Source organism: Chelmon rostratus, chromosome 6, assembly GCF_017976325.1.
Source record: "Chelmon rostratus isolate fCheRos1 chromosome 6, fCheRos1.pri, whole genome shotgun sequence".
NCBI classification, from domain to species: Eukaryota; Metazoa; Chordata; class Actinopteri; order Chaetodontiformes; family Chaetodontidae; genus Chelmon; species Chelmon rostratus.
In genome coordinates, this window is record NC_055663.1 from 16,513,239 (window position 1) to 16,526,440 (window position 13,202).

Here is a 13,202-nt window from a genome sequence, read left to right on the forward strand (position 1 = left end):
TCTGTCCTCATAATAAATAATAATAACTTATTTTCTGCAGAAAACGCCAACAATGCGCATCTCATCTGTTTCATTCATTTACAAGAGTCGATAGTGAAACTTACAAATCATGCACATCTACACAGTTTGTATTGTGGTTTTCCTGATAAACATACTGTAAGCATTAACGTTCAGGCGTCCAATAGCCCACAGGCTCACGCGTTTGATTCCCGTAACATATTCAACACGTTGTGGCCAGTTCAGGCATTGGCATCATGGTAGAAGGCAAGTGGAAGCCCAGAATGTCCGTCAACAGCTGCGTGTCCTGCCAAAGTGTCCTTGAGCAAGACGGGGAGCTAAAAATGCCTAAATGTAAAGAGAACAGTCAGACCTCCAATTCTCCAGTCGACTCCTGAACATATCCTCGAGCATAATCCATCCTTGTCCTTTTGTCCGTTTGTTCTTCACTGGATGTCACTGGGGTCTCTGCGCGTCCGTGCAGAGGACGCGGGCGCGCGCTCGGGGGTCTCCTGCTTGACCTCGAGGCCTCCTCACGTGTCGATGGGACTCGGCACCATGCTGTTCGGTGTGTCCGGCAACTGCGACGACAGAGAGGTCACATCACTGCCCGACGAGTTGCCCAGAGAGCCCGATTCAGAGAAAGACACCTGTCGGAGGACGCAGAGGGAGTCAGATCAGCAAGAAATGATTTCAGTGTGGTGATTTATGCTTTTTTTTTTAACAGCTTCCATCTCTGCTGGTGCCAAACTTCCCACCAAAGATGTCAGCATGCCAGTGCTGTATTGTCGAGAGTAAAGATGTGGAAATACTTTTTTTAGTATTAGGCCTATCTGTTTGAAAAAAAAAAAACATATGACGTTATCAGTCTTATAAATCTCAGGAGACCCCATCAGCATATCAAGTACCTCCACATGGGGTCCCACACAAGGTTGTGAAACAGTTTGTTTGCACTTGAACCTTTTGAGAATGAAATGCGTCAATATGATTTGAATCAGGGTTTCATACACCTTTGTTATTATTAAATGGAACAAGTGTTTTTTTTTTAACTGGCTACATTAAACCCATCATCATCATCATCATCAGTGTTGCAAAACTAACTCTTGGACCATCATCTTAAGATGAATTATTCTTTATGAGTCTTCACAAATCCGTATTTCTTTCCTGTTTTCTTTCTCCGTGAAATAGTCAAGCTCATTTCTAATATACTCTATGGTTTATTTTTATATTTCTTTTTATGTTTTTTTTCAATGTGATCCTACCAGCTGTTGGAAGGCGGGCTGGTCCAGGTCGCTCTGCAGGGCGAAGTCGCTGAGGGTTTTCCAAGGCGGCTGGTAGGTCTGCACCTCCACAGGGTTCCCTTGCACGGTGTTGTCGTGCCGGATCGGACTGCCCGCCACCAGAGCCGTGCCCGTCAGGCCCTGCAGATTCTGCAGGAGGAACGAAGAACAGTCGGTTCAGCGCAAACGCTGTGCAGTGATGCTGTCTAGATACAGGCTGAGGTGAAGTCACTTCAGGGGAGAGGATATGCTGCTGATAGCCACATACAAACAGGGTAAGTGGTGCATATTTTTTTTGTCATCATGAGTCAACCAACAGCCAGTTTTTGCGCAACAGCAAACCCCCCAAAAATCACAGAAATATAGAACTTTATGATCATTAACTAACCTCCATGTTCTATAAAAATGTACAATAGACGTATATGACACTATAAGATAGCCTAAATCTAGTTTTGCAAAAGTTGGATGATTAAATAAAAAAATAGCCTAATTCAATTCAATAATTCAATTCATTATTATTTTCTAATTTATGAAAATACATCATCTGTATATTCATAAAAAAAAATTAGTTGTTTCTGGCGTCAGAAAAATTGATGTTTCTTTAAAAAGTTACCCAACGAATCATTTTACTTCTATTTTCTGTCTTTTTAACACAATTTTTAGTCTAATTTGCGTTAACATTGTGTTACCAGCCCTTTAAATACCAATCTAAAGGTTTTATTTCTTCATATGCTATTATTCCTTTCTTTATCTTATCGAGCAAAGGTGGGGCAGAAACATTACATGTGAACACTATTTGGTTACTTGATCATTCACACTGACTTGTTGAGTTTTCCATGTTATTTTTAGGAGGCATTAATCACATGTTTTCCGGGGCAAGAATGACATTAAAGTACTGCACAAACTACAAAATGTGCCCGAATAATATCAATATATATTGGGCTTGTGAAATAAATGAGAAACCTAGAATAATGCATTATTTTACAATGAAACCCCCTGAATGGACTTACGGTTTTGTCGCTGTGCTGCTGCTGCTGGAGCTGCTTCATGAGGATCGACTTCTTCTTGTCTTTGCAGCGCTTGTTCTGAAACCAGACGCGGATCACCCTGGGGCTCAGGCCGGTCATCTCCACCAGCTGCTCCTTCATCAGAGCGTCCGGTCGCGGGTTGGCGTTGTAGCAGGTCCGCAGGGTGTGGAGCTGCTTCTCGTTCAGCACCGTCCGGACCCGGGTGGTCTTCTCGGACTGCTTGTGGACGTGGTTCCGGTGATGAGGAGGGTGCCGGACCGAAACCGCGTCTGAGGAGACGGGGAATAGTTAGACACTCAGATCAGCTGTTCGAGATAAATAAATGCATAGTTTAGGTTTTTGAATTAAGAAATCAAAGCAACAAACAGGAGAAAGTATGAAAATATCAAATATTATTAGGCTGCTGGAAGGTCGCTACATTCGTTATGTTTAAAAGCTTTACAGACACACTGTCATAAAATAAAATACTGAATTATATTTACACATCTGACTCATTTTCAGTTTCAGTTTCAATTTAATTTTTCATGCTCAGCAGGCCTGTATGCACACAAAATATAATTTAGTCGACTTTGTTCAAATTTTGCCTAAAACATAAAACTTTTGAAAGTTGCAAGCTATAATAATAATAGTAATCGTAATAATAACAATAACAATGATATAGCATGCTCGATTTTAGGCCCATCCACATCATTTTATCGAGTATCTCACTGTGTTCTCTTTAAGGTTTTATAGCTTCATAATAAACCAGCTTGCAGCCTACCTGAGATGTGCAGCGGTCTGGTGTGAATGCTCCCCGGGCTGAGCGGGCTCCCTGCAGAGGCCCGCTCCACCAGCAAGCCGTGGTCCGCCCGGCACAGCAGCTCGTCGTCCCGCAGGGAGAACTCGTCCCCCGGCAGGAGGTGTCGGCTGCAAACCGAGCACCGAAAACACTCCATGTGATACACGTTGTCCCGAGCTCTCATCACCAGGTCGCTGCTGCAGAAGCCCATGTTGCACTTTGCGCATTTGATGCCAAATAACCTGAAAATGGAGCAGGGAGACGTGTTGGTCTGACGCAGCGGCCCTAAAGGTTTTTGAATTAAAGGAATCTGGCGCAGATCTTCATGCAGTCAAAAGAAGCACAAAACAGCTGAGAGCTGATATGATGATCACAGGAAAAGAATAAAAAAATTGAATACATGTAACACAAATCTGACTCAGGCTGCTGTCCATGCGCATTTTCATTCACACACTCTGCACATTTTCCATTCAAATGGACATTATAATTCTGGAAATAGACTATTATTTAATTTTAATAATCGCCCCTTTTTATATCAATCGCTTTCTTTACCACATGGCCTCTAAAATTGAGAAATGATCCTGAAAACTCTGCTGAACTCCTACCTTGCATAATCTCTTTTACAGTAAGTCTTCCCGTCTCGGACGAAGCAAGTGCAGGTCTCGTCCAGGTACTGGCTGCACTCCGCGCACTTGAGGCAGGCTGCATGCCACTCCAGGTCCGGGGAGACTCTCAGGATGTACTGGTCGTGTATCTGACTTCCACAGCCCACACACATCGCGATTCCCGACTTCTCTGCGTGAGGCGGGGGCGAATGCGTTAATGCAACACTTCGTGCGCTCTTTTAATCCCCGAGACATCCCTGCTAAAGCCCCCCTGCACCCCGTCACCTTCAGGGGAGAAAATGTTGTGCGCCTATCACAACAAACATGCGCGTCTTTGGGTGGATTTCGCTGGATTTTTATAATAGGGCCACAAGAGATTAAAATACCATAAAGCAAGCAACAGCATGGCTCACTTTAAAGGCTCAATCTCCATAGTTATAATAGAAGTTTATAAAGGAGGGTATTATGTGAATATTATAGTGATTTTCTTTAGATTGCTTTGTTGCAGTTTTCGGTATTAATTGAGCGATTAATCGTCAGCTGCACGCCGGTTAGGACATAAACATAAAACAAACAATAAATCCCCTGAATAGTAATGTAGGAGCAGAAAGAAGAATAACTTACTTTTTGAATGATCCCCCATATCATCCAAGAAAGAAGTGTTGAGCAGGATGTCCACCATACAGGAGAAATGGCCCAGCGCAAGCCGACAGACGGAGGAGAGGAGCGGCAGAGGAGACCGTCCCGTCCCTGGCTGGATGATTAACTTGTATTCCTCCACCGAGAGGTGGAGAGAAAACAAAGATCCTCGACCAGTGACGTCTGCAAACCTGGACCTCTGCGGGTCCGGGGAGAGGGTGCCATGCAAATCTCCTCCCGGACCCCTGCTCTGCCTTTTTTTTTTCTTCCTTGGTCTTAGTTCCTTGGTCTGGCTGTGAGAGCAGTTCTGCTGTTTTTATCTTTTTGTCCCAGGGCGCTGTCTGCAGGTCTCTGCTTCCCGAGAGAAATCCATTTTCTCTGTTAAGTCACGGCACAATAATAGAAGCTTACCGTGTGATATCAAGTGTGGATTTAAATGCTTCCCTGCGTTCCCTTAATATTTGTCTTTGGGCTCATAATACATGCTGTTTGTGGTAACTTAACCGTGTCAGTATCTTGTATTAGTGTGATGTTGTGTTTTAGAGTTTTTTTCCACTAGCAACTCCATCACATTAAGCTTGGATTTCCACTAAAATACAGTGTTTGAAAATGCAAAGATGTTTTGATGTCACCTGTTAATTTATTACTGGAGCTAAATTATGAAAAATATGGTCTTATTAGTACTATTGCTATTATTATTGTTAGTACTGTTATTATTATTATTGCTTTATTTAAGTGACTGTAATAGTTTACCAATATTCTCACCTTACTGTAGAGAGCCCTCTACTGGATGAAATATCTTGCAGAGATCTCGGATCAATAAGATGCACAGTTTAGAAATAGATCTTTTTCTTTTTCTTATGGATTATCCATAAATGCCTGACGAAAATAAAGAAATGCTGTAAATATGAAGGGCCCGATGGATGCTCGTAATTCCTTTACTGTCACGTACACAAGAATCAATATTCAGCAGTGTAAAGAGAGAGAGAGAGAGAGAAGGAAGGAGTGAGAGAGCATGAGCATAATGTAGAGAGAGACGCGACAAAATCAAAGCAGAGATGTTGCTTTCTGAGACCGCTTTTGCAGTTCAAGTTTTGCTTTTGTGGGAAAGCAGGTCAGAATTTCATTTGGAAAATATCTTAAGATTAAACATCATGAATGTGTGAAATTCCTTTATTCAGAAAAGGCAAATCATAGGCCTTTTTTTTAATTAGAGTCCATTCACCATCTTTGTCTTCTCATTCTTCTCTCCCCTCTCACAGACAGAAACATGTAGCACACTGAAAACACAAAGCTCATTATAAGTTGAATTAAACTGATTCATTTATCCGAAGGAGCAGAACATCTTTCACACTGGTCTTCAAATATTTCCTTAAATAGAGTATAGGTATATCCAGCCTAAAATTACAATTTCTCACAGCATTCTAGGATTTTGACATGAAACATTTGATTTGATGAAATACTCTACAGCACACATTGTGATGTCGTGTTTACTTTATATATATATATATATATGTTAAAGTTATGATTGTAAATTCAACAGAAAATTGTATTTGTTTACAGGAAAAAAAATCTGACAAGGGAAACTTTCATATAACTATCTGCATTTTCACATATTTGTTAATAGCCCATATGTGTACCAGTATTTAATAATATTCGTGAAATCTAATTATATATTTTTCCTGTGCTTGCTTCGGAGTTAATTTTACTGACTGAAAAGACTTTTTTGAAAAGAAATGGCTGTAACAGTAGCACTTTCATTAAGAAAATAGGCGGACGAGCAGCACTACCTACAGAATATGCTGGACTTTTCGAAGCGGAGTTTTCCTACTTTATTTAGTCTCTGAAGGAGAAACTGAACAAAATATAGCGCAGAGGGCTCATAACTGCTCAGTGAATCATGAATGTCCATCGAAGTTATTATCATAAAGAACAAGCATCAAATTACTGTTTATTTAAAAAAATATTTATTAGTTTAATTTTTGCAGCTGTTTGAATATAATAAAGATAATTGAACGTCGGAGAGAGAGAGAGAGAGAGAGAGAGAAAGATGACCGGAGTTGTCGTTCTTGGTCGGTGGATCTCGCGAGAACTCGTTGTAAACGTCAGACGACCTTTGGCACAGTTTTGTCTCTGCAGCACTGAGGATCAACAGCTACAAGGATCCAAGATGAACAGAGCCTTAAACAGAACAAATCTGAAACAACTGGTAAGAGTGTGACAGTTTCAACTGGACAACATACACAGACTTTAACTGATCTGTTTACTTACAGCACACTAAGAACACGTCACACGTCAGTTAGCTTGCTTGGTTTTTGCAGCAGCTGCTAGCCGGCTAGCCAATTCAGACGTAGTTGATGCAGGTCGTGCTTGTCTGCCTGAAATAATTTCTTATATGCGTGTGACAGCGTTGGTTGACTTATTCTGACTTAAACTTAATGTATGCATCGTGGTATATCAAGAATAAGTTAGTTCACAGTGTGTTTTTGAGCTAGTGCTATCTGCTGTTAGCATAGCTAGCCAAGCTGTTATGAAACGTGACGTTGAACAACAGTTACGAAACTTCAAAATTCACTCACAGATGCAGCAGGTGATAACTACCAATGTTTTACCTAAATCATTCGTGTAGCAGTATGTAATGGGCAAATAAGCAGCGTGTGTTTTTTATGATTTCTCTTTGTGTTTGCCTTAACGTGAATGACCTTTAGAAACTGAGAGTGTTCAGTCTTGTCCAGATGAGGCTGGTGTTATCCTGTTTTGCTCTGACAGACCCTGATGCGGCTGTTTCAGAGGTTGCACTGTGCTTTGTTTGCTCTATAGCCATCGTGTTCACTTCTAATACTCAACGTTACACGTGTAGTAATAAAATAATAATTCGGAGAGCTAAATGATATTACAATACAAACAAATCAATATTCTATATGTCCTTGATCACATGTCAACTTGAAGGATCAAGCAGAAATTACCAGAAATCTGAAGGTTTCTCAGTAATCTTGCTTCTGTAATTAGTTTTTATTAGTTCATCAAGTAGTGAAAATGTTAAAAGTTAAAAATATATGCTTTCAGTGGTCCATTATGATACATTCCCAGCTCTATTCTAATCCATCTTTATTTGTATGAATAACTCCTCCAACAGACTGGTCTCCTCCAGAGGTTCCAAAGCACCTTGGTGGTCGCAGAGCACAATAATGACAAGCTGACCCCTATTACTCTCAATGCCATCACTGCAGCCAGTAAGCTTGGTGGAGAGGTGTCATGTCTGATTGCTGGAACAGACTGTGCTAAGGTAGGCAAAGCTTTTTATATTGATCTGCTTAGGGGATCATCAGATGTGTTGCATTTGTGATACAATATAGCAGAAAAAGCAAAACACATTGTAGTTAAGAATGCAGTGTGTCAAATAGTTTTCTGTCTTCTCAGGTTGTGGAGCAAATCAGCAAAGTACAAGGTGTGAAGAAGGTTCTGGTCGCTCAGCATGATTCTTACAAAGGTTTCCTGCCAGGTGTGTAACACAAAGTCTTTTGCTTATTTAACTTTCACTCACAGAGCAAATGTCTACCGAACATGTTTCTTTGTTAGCAACAACCTGCTTCACATATTCACTGCTGGATGGTTTAGTGCTTGACTTGCATAAGGGCATCTTGGCTGTAATAACTGTGGGAAGGGAGATACATTTTCCATTTTTTGTCTCGGCTATTAGGTTTAAGCTGGCTAGAACCAGCACAGCTGCAGTCACAGGCAGGCCTGTACCCACCTGATTTTGTTTCGGCTTTCTGATCCTTTTCTCTTTCCTCAGAGGAGTTGACACCACTTATCCTGGAAACACAGAAACAGTTCAATTTCACCCACATCTGTGCAGGTGCATCTGCCTTTGGAAAGGTAAGGCATGGTTGCTAACAGGAGCGTTACCTGGTTGTTTGCATTTCTGTATTTTCATATGCGCATATTTTCTAATCACCTAGTGAAGATGAGTTTTTCTTCTACCACATTCATCAGTTCTGAAATGTCTGAAGCTCTCATGCCAAATGATGATGGTGATTTTATAAATCTCAAATGACTTATAAAACTCTTTGTACTTGTCATCTCTGTCAATCTGTCAGTCTATGAACCACAGTAACTCTTTCTCCTCTTGATTTCCCAACAAGTTAAATATTCTGTATTTCCCTGCTTATCCCCTGTTTTGTTCTACAGAACCTGCTTCCCAGAGTGGCTGCCAAGTTGGATGTTGCTCCAGTTTCAGATATTATTGAGATCAAGTCTCCAGACACTTTTGTCAGAACCATTTATGCGGGTAAGCCCTGTCATTATGGTTAAGAAGTAACAAATGTTGAATGTGCATCAGAAGAAGTGTCAAGTCATGACACCTGGATTTGCTACAGCATTTATATGACACGCATGTAACTAGAACAGCAAGTAAGCTGAGCTATACTTATATAGCAGTTTTTAAAACACACAGTTACAAAGTGCTTTAATTGCTTTATTCGCATGAAAAGATAATGAAAAATGAATACAGGAATAAGGTAAAAATACAATACACTGTAAGTCACTACTCAGTTTTTGTAACAGGATTTTGCTCTGGCATTGATGATTTTTTAGGCTTTTTGAATATTGCATGTTAATGTTATTTCGATTATACAGGAAATGCTCTCAGCACTGTGAAATGCAATGAGGCGATCAAGATCTTCACAGTTAGAGGGACATCATTTGAGGCCGCTCCAACAGAGGGAGGAAGTGCTCCATCAGAAGATGGTACAGTAGCTTACAGATTCACCCAGAGAGCCCTTATACAGCACATGCCAAGATATCATGGCATATATATTACTGATACAGTGTCCCCATTCATCATTCGTATTCCTGTGATCTGTTGACTGCAGTTGCTGCTTCTTCTCCTGCTGGAATCTCTGAGTGGCTGGAGCAGAGTCTGACGAAGAGCGACCGTCCAGAGCTGACCAGTGCCAAGGTTGTGGTGTCAGGAGGTGGGAAACCTTTTAATGGTCGAAATTACAAATTATGTCAAATTGTCAAAACCTTGCTCAACTGCAACTTGAATTGATTCTCCTATTGACAACGTAATGTGCATGTGTGCTTTTTTGAATTTGAGTTTTTTTTACAAGGTAGAATAATGATGCTTTGTCTTTTTAGGAAGGGGCTTGAAGAGTGGAGACAACTTCAAGTTGCTCTATGACCTTGCTGACAAGCTGAATGCTGCAGGTAGAATGGAATTCATCATCATACATCATTTTGTGATAATCAGAACTTTGACATTTATTTTTACTAAGGTAGAATTAAAATTCTTTTTCCAGTTGGTGCATCCAGAGCTGCAGTGGATGCTGGGTATGTCCCGAATGACATGCAGGTTGGACAAACAGGCAAAATTGTCGCACCGGTAAGATACATCTTTTCTAAAGTGGTAATTTGGATTTACTTCATCTTGTACTGTAGCAACAGTTGAATTCAAAAACATGTTTGGAAGCAGGGGACACTTCAACTCAGCTGCAGTATCAGAGTGGACAGGTCTGTTGCTTTTGATAAATGCCTATTTGCCTTTATACGGCATGCCTGCAATCCAGTCTGATCAGGGCGGCTGCTCTGCCCTTTTTAAAGAGGTTAACTTCCCATTATGTGATTCAGCCGGGTTACCCCAGCTGTGATTATCCACACATTAGGCCCTGCAAAATGTACTGGATGGCACATTTAGCGGGCTAAATGATTTAGCTGATCCATTAAAGCAGAGTGCAGAGGATGTCTGGTTAGAGCCTCAGGCTAGGTCAGACTGGCAAAATTGGATTTTCCAAATGTTATGACAAGCTTGTCGAATTTGGCTAAGTTAATTAAGTATAATTTAAATCAGGCTTGCTTTTTCTCACCCTACCAATCTAAAAATGTTTAGTGTATTCTGTTAAATAAAGGGTTGACATTATTTGTGTAAACATCAGAGTAAAGTCTCTGTCTGGGGCACGTCTCTTAATAACTTGTACTAAAAGGAGCTTGGCAGTGTTGGAACATACTTGTTTCTGGATGAACTACACAAATGTAACTTTTTTAGGGTGTTTTAGTTAAAATGATGGAGATTCAGTTGAAAGGGCCAGTAGCACCTTGCTTGGGTCTGCCTTTTGAGGTTTCATAATCTCATGGGGATAAATTGTGCTTTATAAACTGATAATATAAGAATAAAAACCTGCAGATTCTGTTGTCGTCGTCTGGTTAGTAGAAAAGTTTGCTTTATGCATTTTTTTAGTTATGAGACACTTATTGTGTTTACTAATTACTGCTCTGCTCCTGTGAGACCTCAGCTGCAGCAGTAAATAAGCACTGAAATATTCATACGGCCGTGCATTGAACTGAGAGGCAAACATGGTTTTCCCAACGGGTTTGGGGTTGGCTGACCTCGCCCCAGCACCCTCTGATAGATTACACATAGATTACACATACTTTCTGCTGTATCGTAGTTCTGAGGTGTATGTTTTCCAAAGAGATTACGCTTCATGTCTATCAGCAGGTAACTCTTGTCTGATTGTCCTCTGTTCTTGTCCACAGGAGTTGTACATTGCTGTTGGTATCTCTGGAGCCATTCAACACCTGGCTGGAATGAAAGATAGCAAGGTAAAGTCAATCCAGCCACGTGAAAGGCTGTCTTTTCCTCCATATATTAAAACCTCACAACGTAGATTTTAGGAAAGTTGATGATATCAAGCAACCTTAGCTCTGTCGAGTTTGGTCAAAGACATTTTGCAGAATTACTGAAACCAGTTGCTTTGTTACAAAGAAAGAAGCACCACGTGAAATTACATTTTAAGATGTCTGTGTGTACACATGAGTACACAGCACCTTCAAACCTAACACTGGTTTAACCCTTTGTCGTGATGCTTCTGTATTTTTTACACGTCAGAACCAATTGTTGGGTTGTTGAATGATCATTCTCTCTGTATTTAGAAGACATAGACAATCAGCGTTTTAGGCACATCATTATTTTGTTGTGTGCTATTGATAAACATGTTCTTTTTTTTCCCACAGACTATTGTTGCTATCAACAAGGACCCAGAGGCTCCCATTTTCCAGGTGGCTGACTACGGCTTGGTCGCTGATCTTTTCAAGGTAATATCTGGGATTGATACTGCTGCAATAACATAACTATGAACTAACATCAGGAAACAACCAAGCAGTGAGGCAAAAGCACCACCTGTGCACCGTCTGCCTGGGCTTACTCCATGTTTTGATAGCTAAGAGTCTAGAGTGACAGAATATAACATTTGCTTTCTCACTGATAAATTTTGCACGATGCGTTATTCCACCTAATGGAAATGTTCAACTGTTGAATTATTAAGTCCTTGAATTAATCAGAGGAGAGTTGTGGCTGAGCTTGCTGTGAAGAGACGAACACATTAGCATCTCAGAAGATATAAAAAGTGATCAGTAGTTACTTAAAAGGTGGCTTCAGTTTTGTGTTGAGCTTCTACTTGCCAGGTCGTTTACATGCTTAGTTGCGTCCTTGTATCTAGCTGGTGCTTGGGGACAGTGAGCCAGGAGTGTTGGCACGACTAACACCGGGGTCCAGCGCTGCCTGTGAAAGGCTAGTAGGTTGTATTTTCATTTGTGTCCTGTTGGTCATGTTTTATTTAGCCCCACAGTAGTGCATGGGCAGCCCAGGTGTCCCAACAAACTCTGTAGAAGTGATTAGCAATAATAGCTAGTGGCAGTAGAGTTGTGTCCTACTGGGTGGGATCACCTTACATGTGATCACTCCTCAGATAGCTGATTAAAATGGATGGGCTTTCTACTTTTTCCCCAAATGGACAATTGATACCTCGGACCAACTCAGGCAGTGACTGATGATTCAGTTCAGAAGTTGTCGGACTCACGAGGAGAGCCACTTGATTAATTTTGTGCTCATAAAAGGCTTTTGAGTTTACCTTCTTTAAAACTGCACGGCAGCCTGTTTATTTATGGGCCAGATGCCTCCCATGTAGGATCTCATTCTGCATTTGTCAAGTTTGCAAACACTGTGATAAATGTTTGTATGCCTGCTGCAGTCTTTATAAATCTCAGGGGCAAAGTCACTCATATATCGTAAGCACGACGGTTTGTGTAATAAATTCATAAATCTCATTATATTGAATATGCTGGGGATGAAAATGACAGTTGCTGACGAACATTTGCCTTCACAGGTAAAGCCCGGAATAATTTCAATGTTCTCTGCGGTTATTAGCACAGAATAGAAACGGCTTGAGCTTCATCTAAATACTTAAAGATTTCCTCAGTATATGTCGGTTTAGTGATTCATTGCACTGGAGCAACTACAAACATTTAGTTTAAGCTTTCAGGACAACAAACTCCTGCTGTAAATACACTTCACAGGAAAAAGGAAAAAAGTCACTGCACTGTTTTTCCTTTACAGGCTGTTCCCGAGATGACTTCAGCACTGGACAAGTGAGGAGGAACAAAGTCCCACCGAACCCCCACCATCCAGCTGGAATCAGCAGTCAGAAGAGTTCAGAGATCCACCACAGGAACACAGAACCGCTGCCTTAATACATTTTTGAAGCTGGGAGTGTTTCAGAAATCATTTTCATCATCAACTTCTTCTCTCTGACTGGTAACATTCTCAATCTGGAGAGAAATGCCAGTATTTATAAATACTAAACACTTATGAAATCTCAATGAATAATGGTGTACTTACCTTGGGGGGTGTTTTGAGCCTGTAGTAGTACCAGTTGTCATTTGTATTTAATTTTCTGCCACAGTAAAGGACATCTTTGGGAATGCTCAACTTGTCTGGAAACCTCTGACTCTCTATTGTAGCTCACTGTGAGATGTAGCTCTTCTTGCTAATGTAAACGGTGTGTAGTCAGTGAGATGCTCTTGGGAAATGATGTAT

At 40.9% G+C, this 13,202-nt stretch overlaps 2 protein-coding genes across 2 annotated transcripts; one reads left to right on the forward strand and one right to left on the reverse strand.

Moving 5' to 3' along the window:
• Positions 1-530: 530 nt before the first annotated feature.
• Positions 531-4,427, reverse strand: isl2a (ISL LIM homeobox 2a). The gene is made up of 6 exons (XM_041939697.1): positions 4,313-4,427; positions 3,689-3,878; positions 3,066-3,325; positions 2,288-2,574; positions 1,260-1,427; positions 531-647 (listed from the first exon to the last, which is right to left on the reverse strand). The coding sequence occupies exons 1-6, from the start codon at positions 4,368-4,370 to the stop codon at positions 531-533; spliced, it is 1,080 nt and encodes a 359-aa protein (XP_041795631.1). The 5' UTR covers positions 4,371-4,427.
• A 2,009-nt stretch (positions 4,428-6,436) lies between these two features.
• Positions 6,437-13,093, forward strand: etfa (electron transfer flavoprotein subunit alpha). Its single transcript, XM_041939568.1, has 12 exons — positions 6,437-6,536; positions 7,464-7,613; positions 7,748-7,829; positions 8,124-8,206; positions 8,519-8,618; positions 8,966-9,076; positions 9,202-9,303; positions 9,470-9,538; positions 9,631-9,713; positions 10,865-10,930; positions 11,342-11,422; positions 12,723-13,093. Exons 1-12 carry the CDS (start codon positions 6,498-6,500, stop codon positions 12,756-12,758), a joined length of 1,002 nt encoding a protein of 333 aa, XP_041795502.1. The 5' UTR covers positions 6,437-6,497; the 3' UTR covers positions 12,759-13,093.
• Positions 13,094-13,202: the final 109 nt, after the last annotated feature.

Coding starts and splice junctions, on each gene's coding strand:
- etfa (XM_041939568.1), top strand. CDS start 6,498: ATGAACAGAGCCTTAAACAGAACAAATCTGAAACAACTG. Junction 8,207..8,518: donor GTGCATCTGCCTTTGGAAAG/GTAAGGCATGGT, acceptor TTTGTTCTACAG/AACCTGCTTCCCAGAGTGGC. Junction 8,619..8,965: donor TGTCAGAACCATTTATGCGG/GTAAGCCCTGTC, acceptor TCGATTATACAG/GAAATGCTCTCAGCACTGTG.
- isl2a (XM_041939697.1), bottom strand. CDS start 4,370: ATGGTGGACATCCTGCTCAACACTTCTTTCTTGGATGATATGGGGGAT. Junction 1,428..2,287: donor AGCAGCACAGCGACAAAACC/GTAAGTCCATTC, acceptor TTCCTCCTGCAG/AATCTGCAGGGCCTGACGGG. Junction 648..1,259: donor AGCCCGCCTTCCAACAGCTG/GTAGGATCACAT, acceptor GTCCTCCGACAG/GTGTCTTTCTCTGAATCGGG.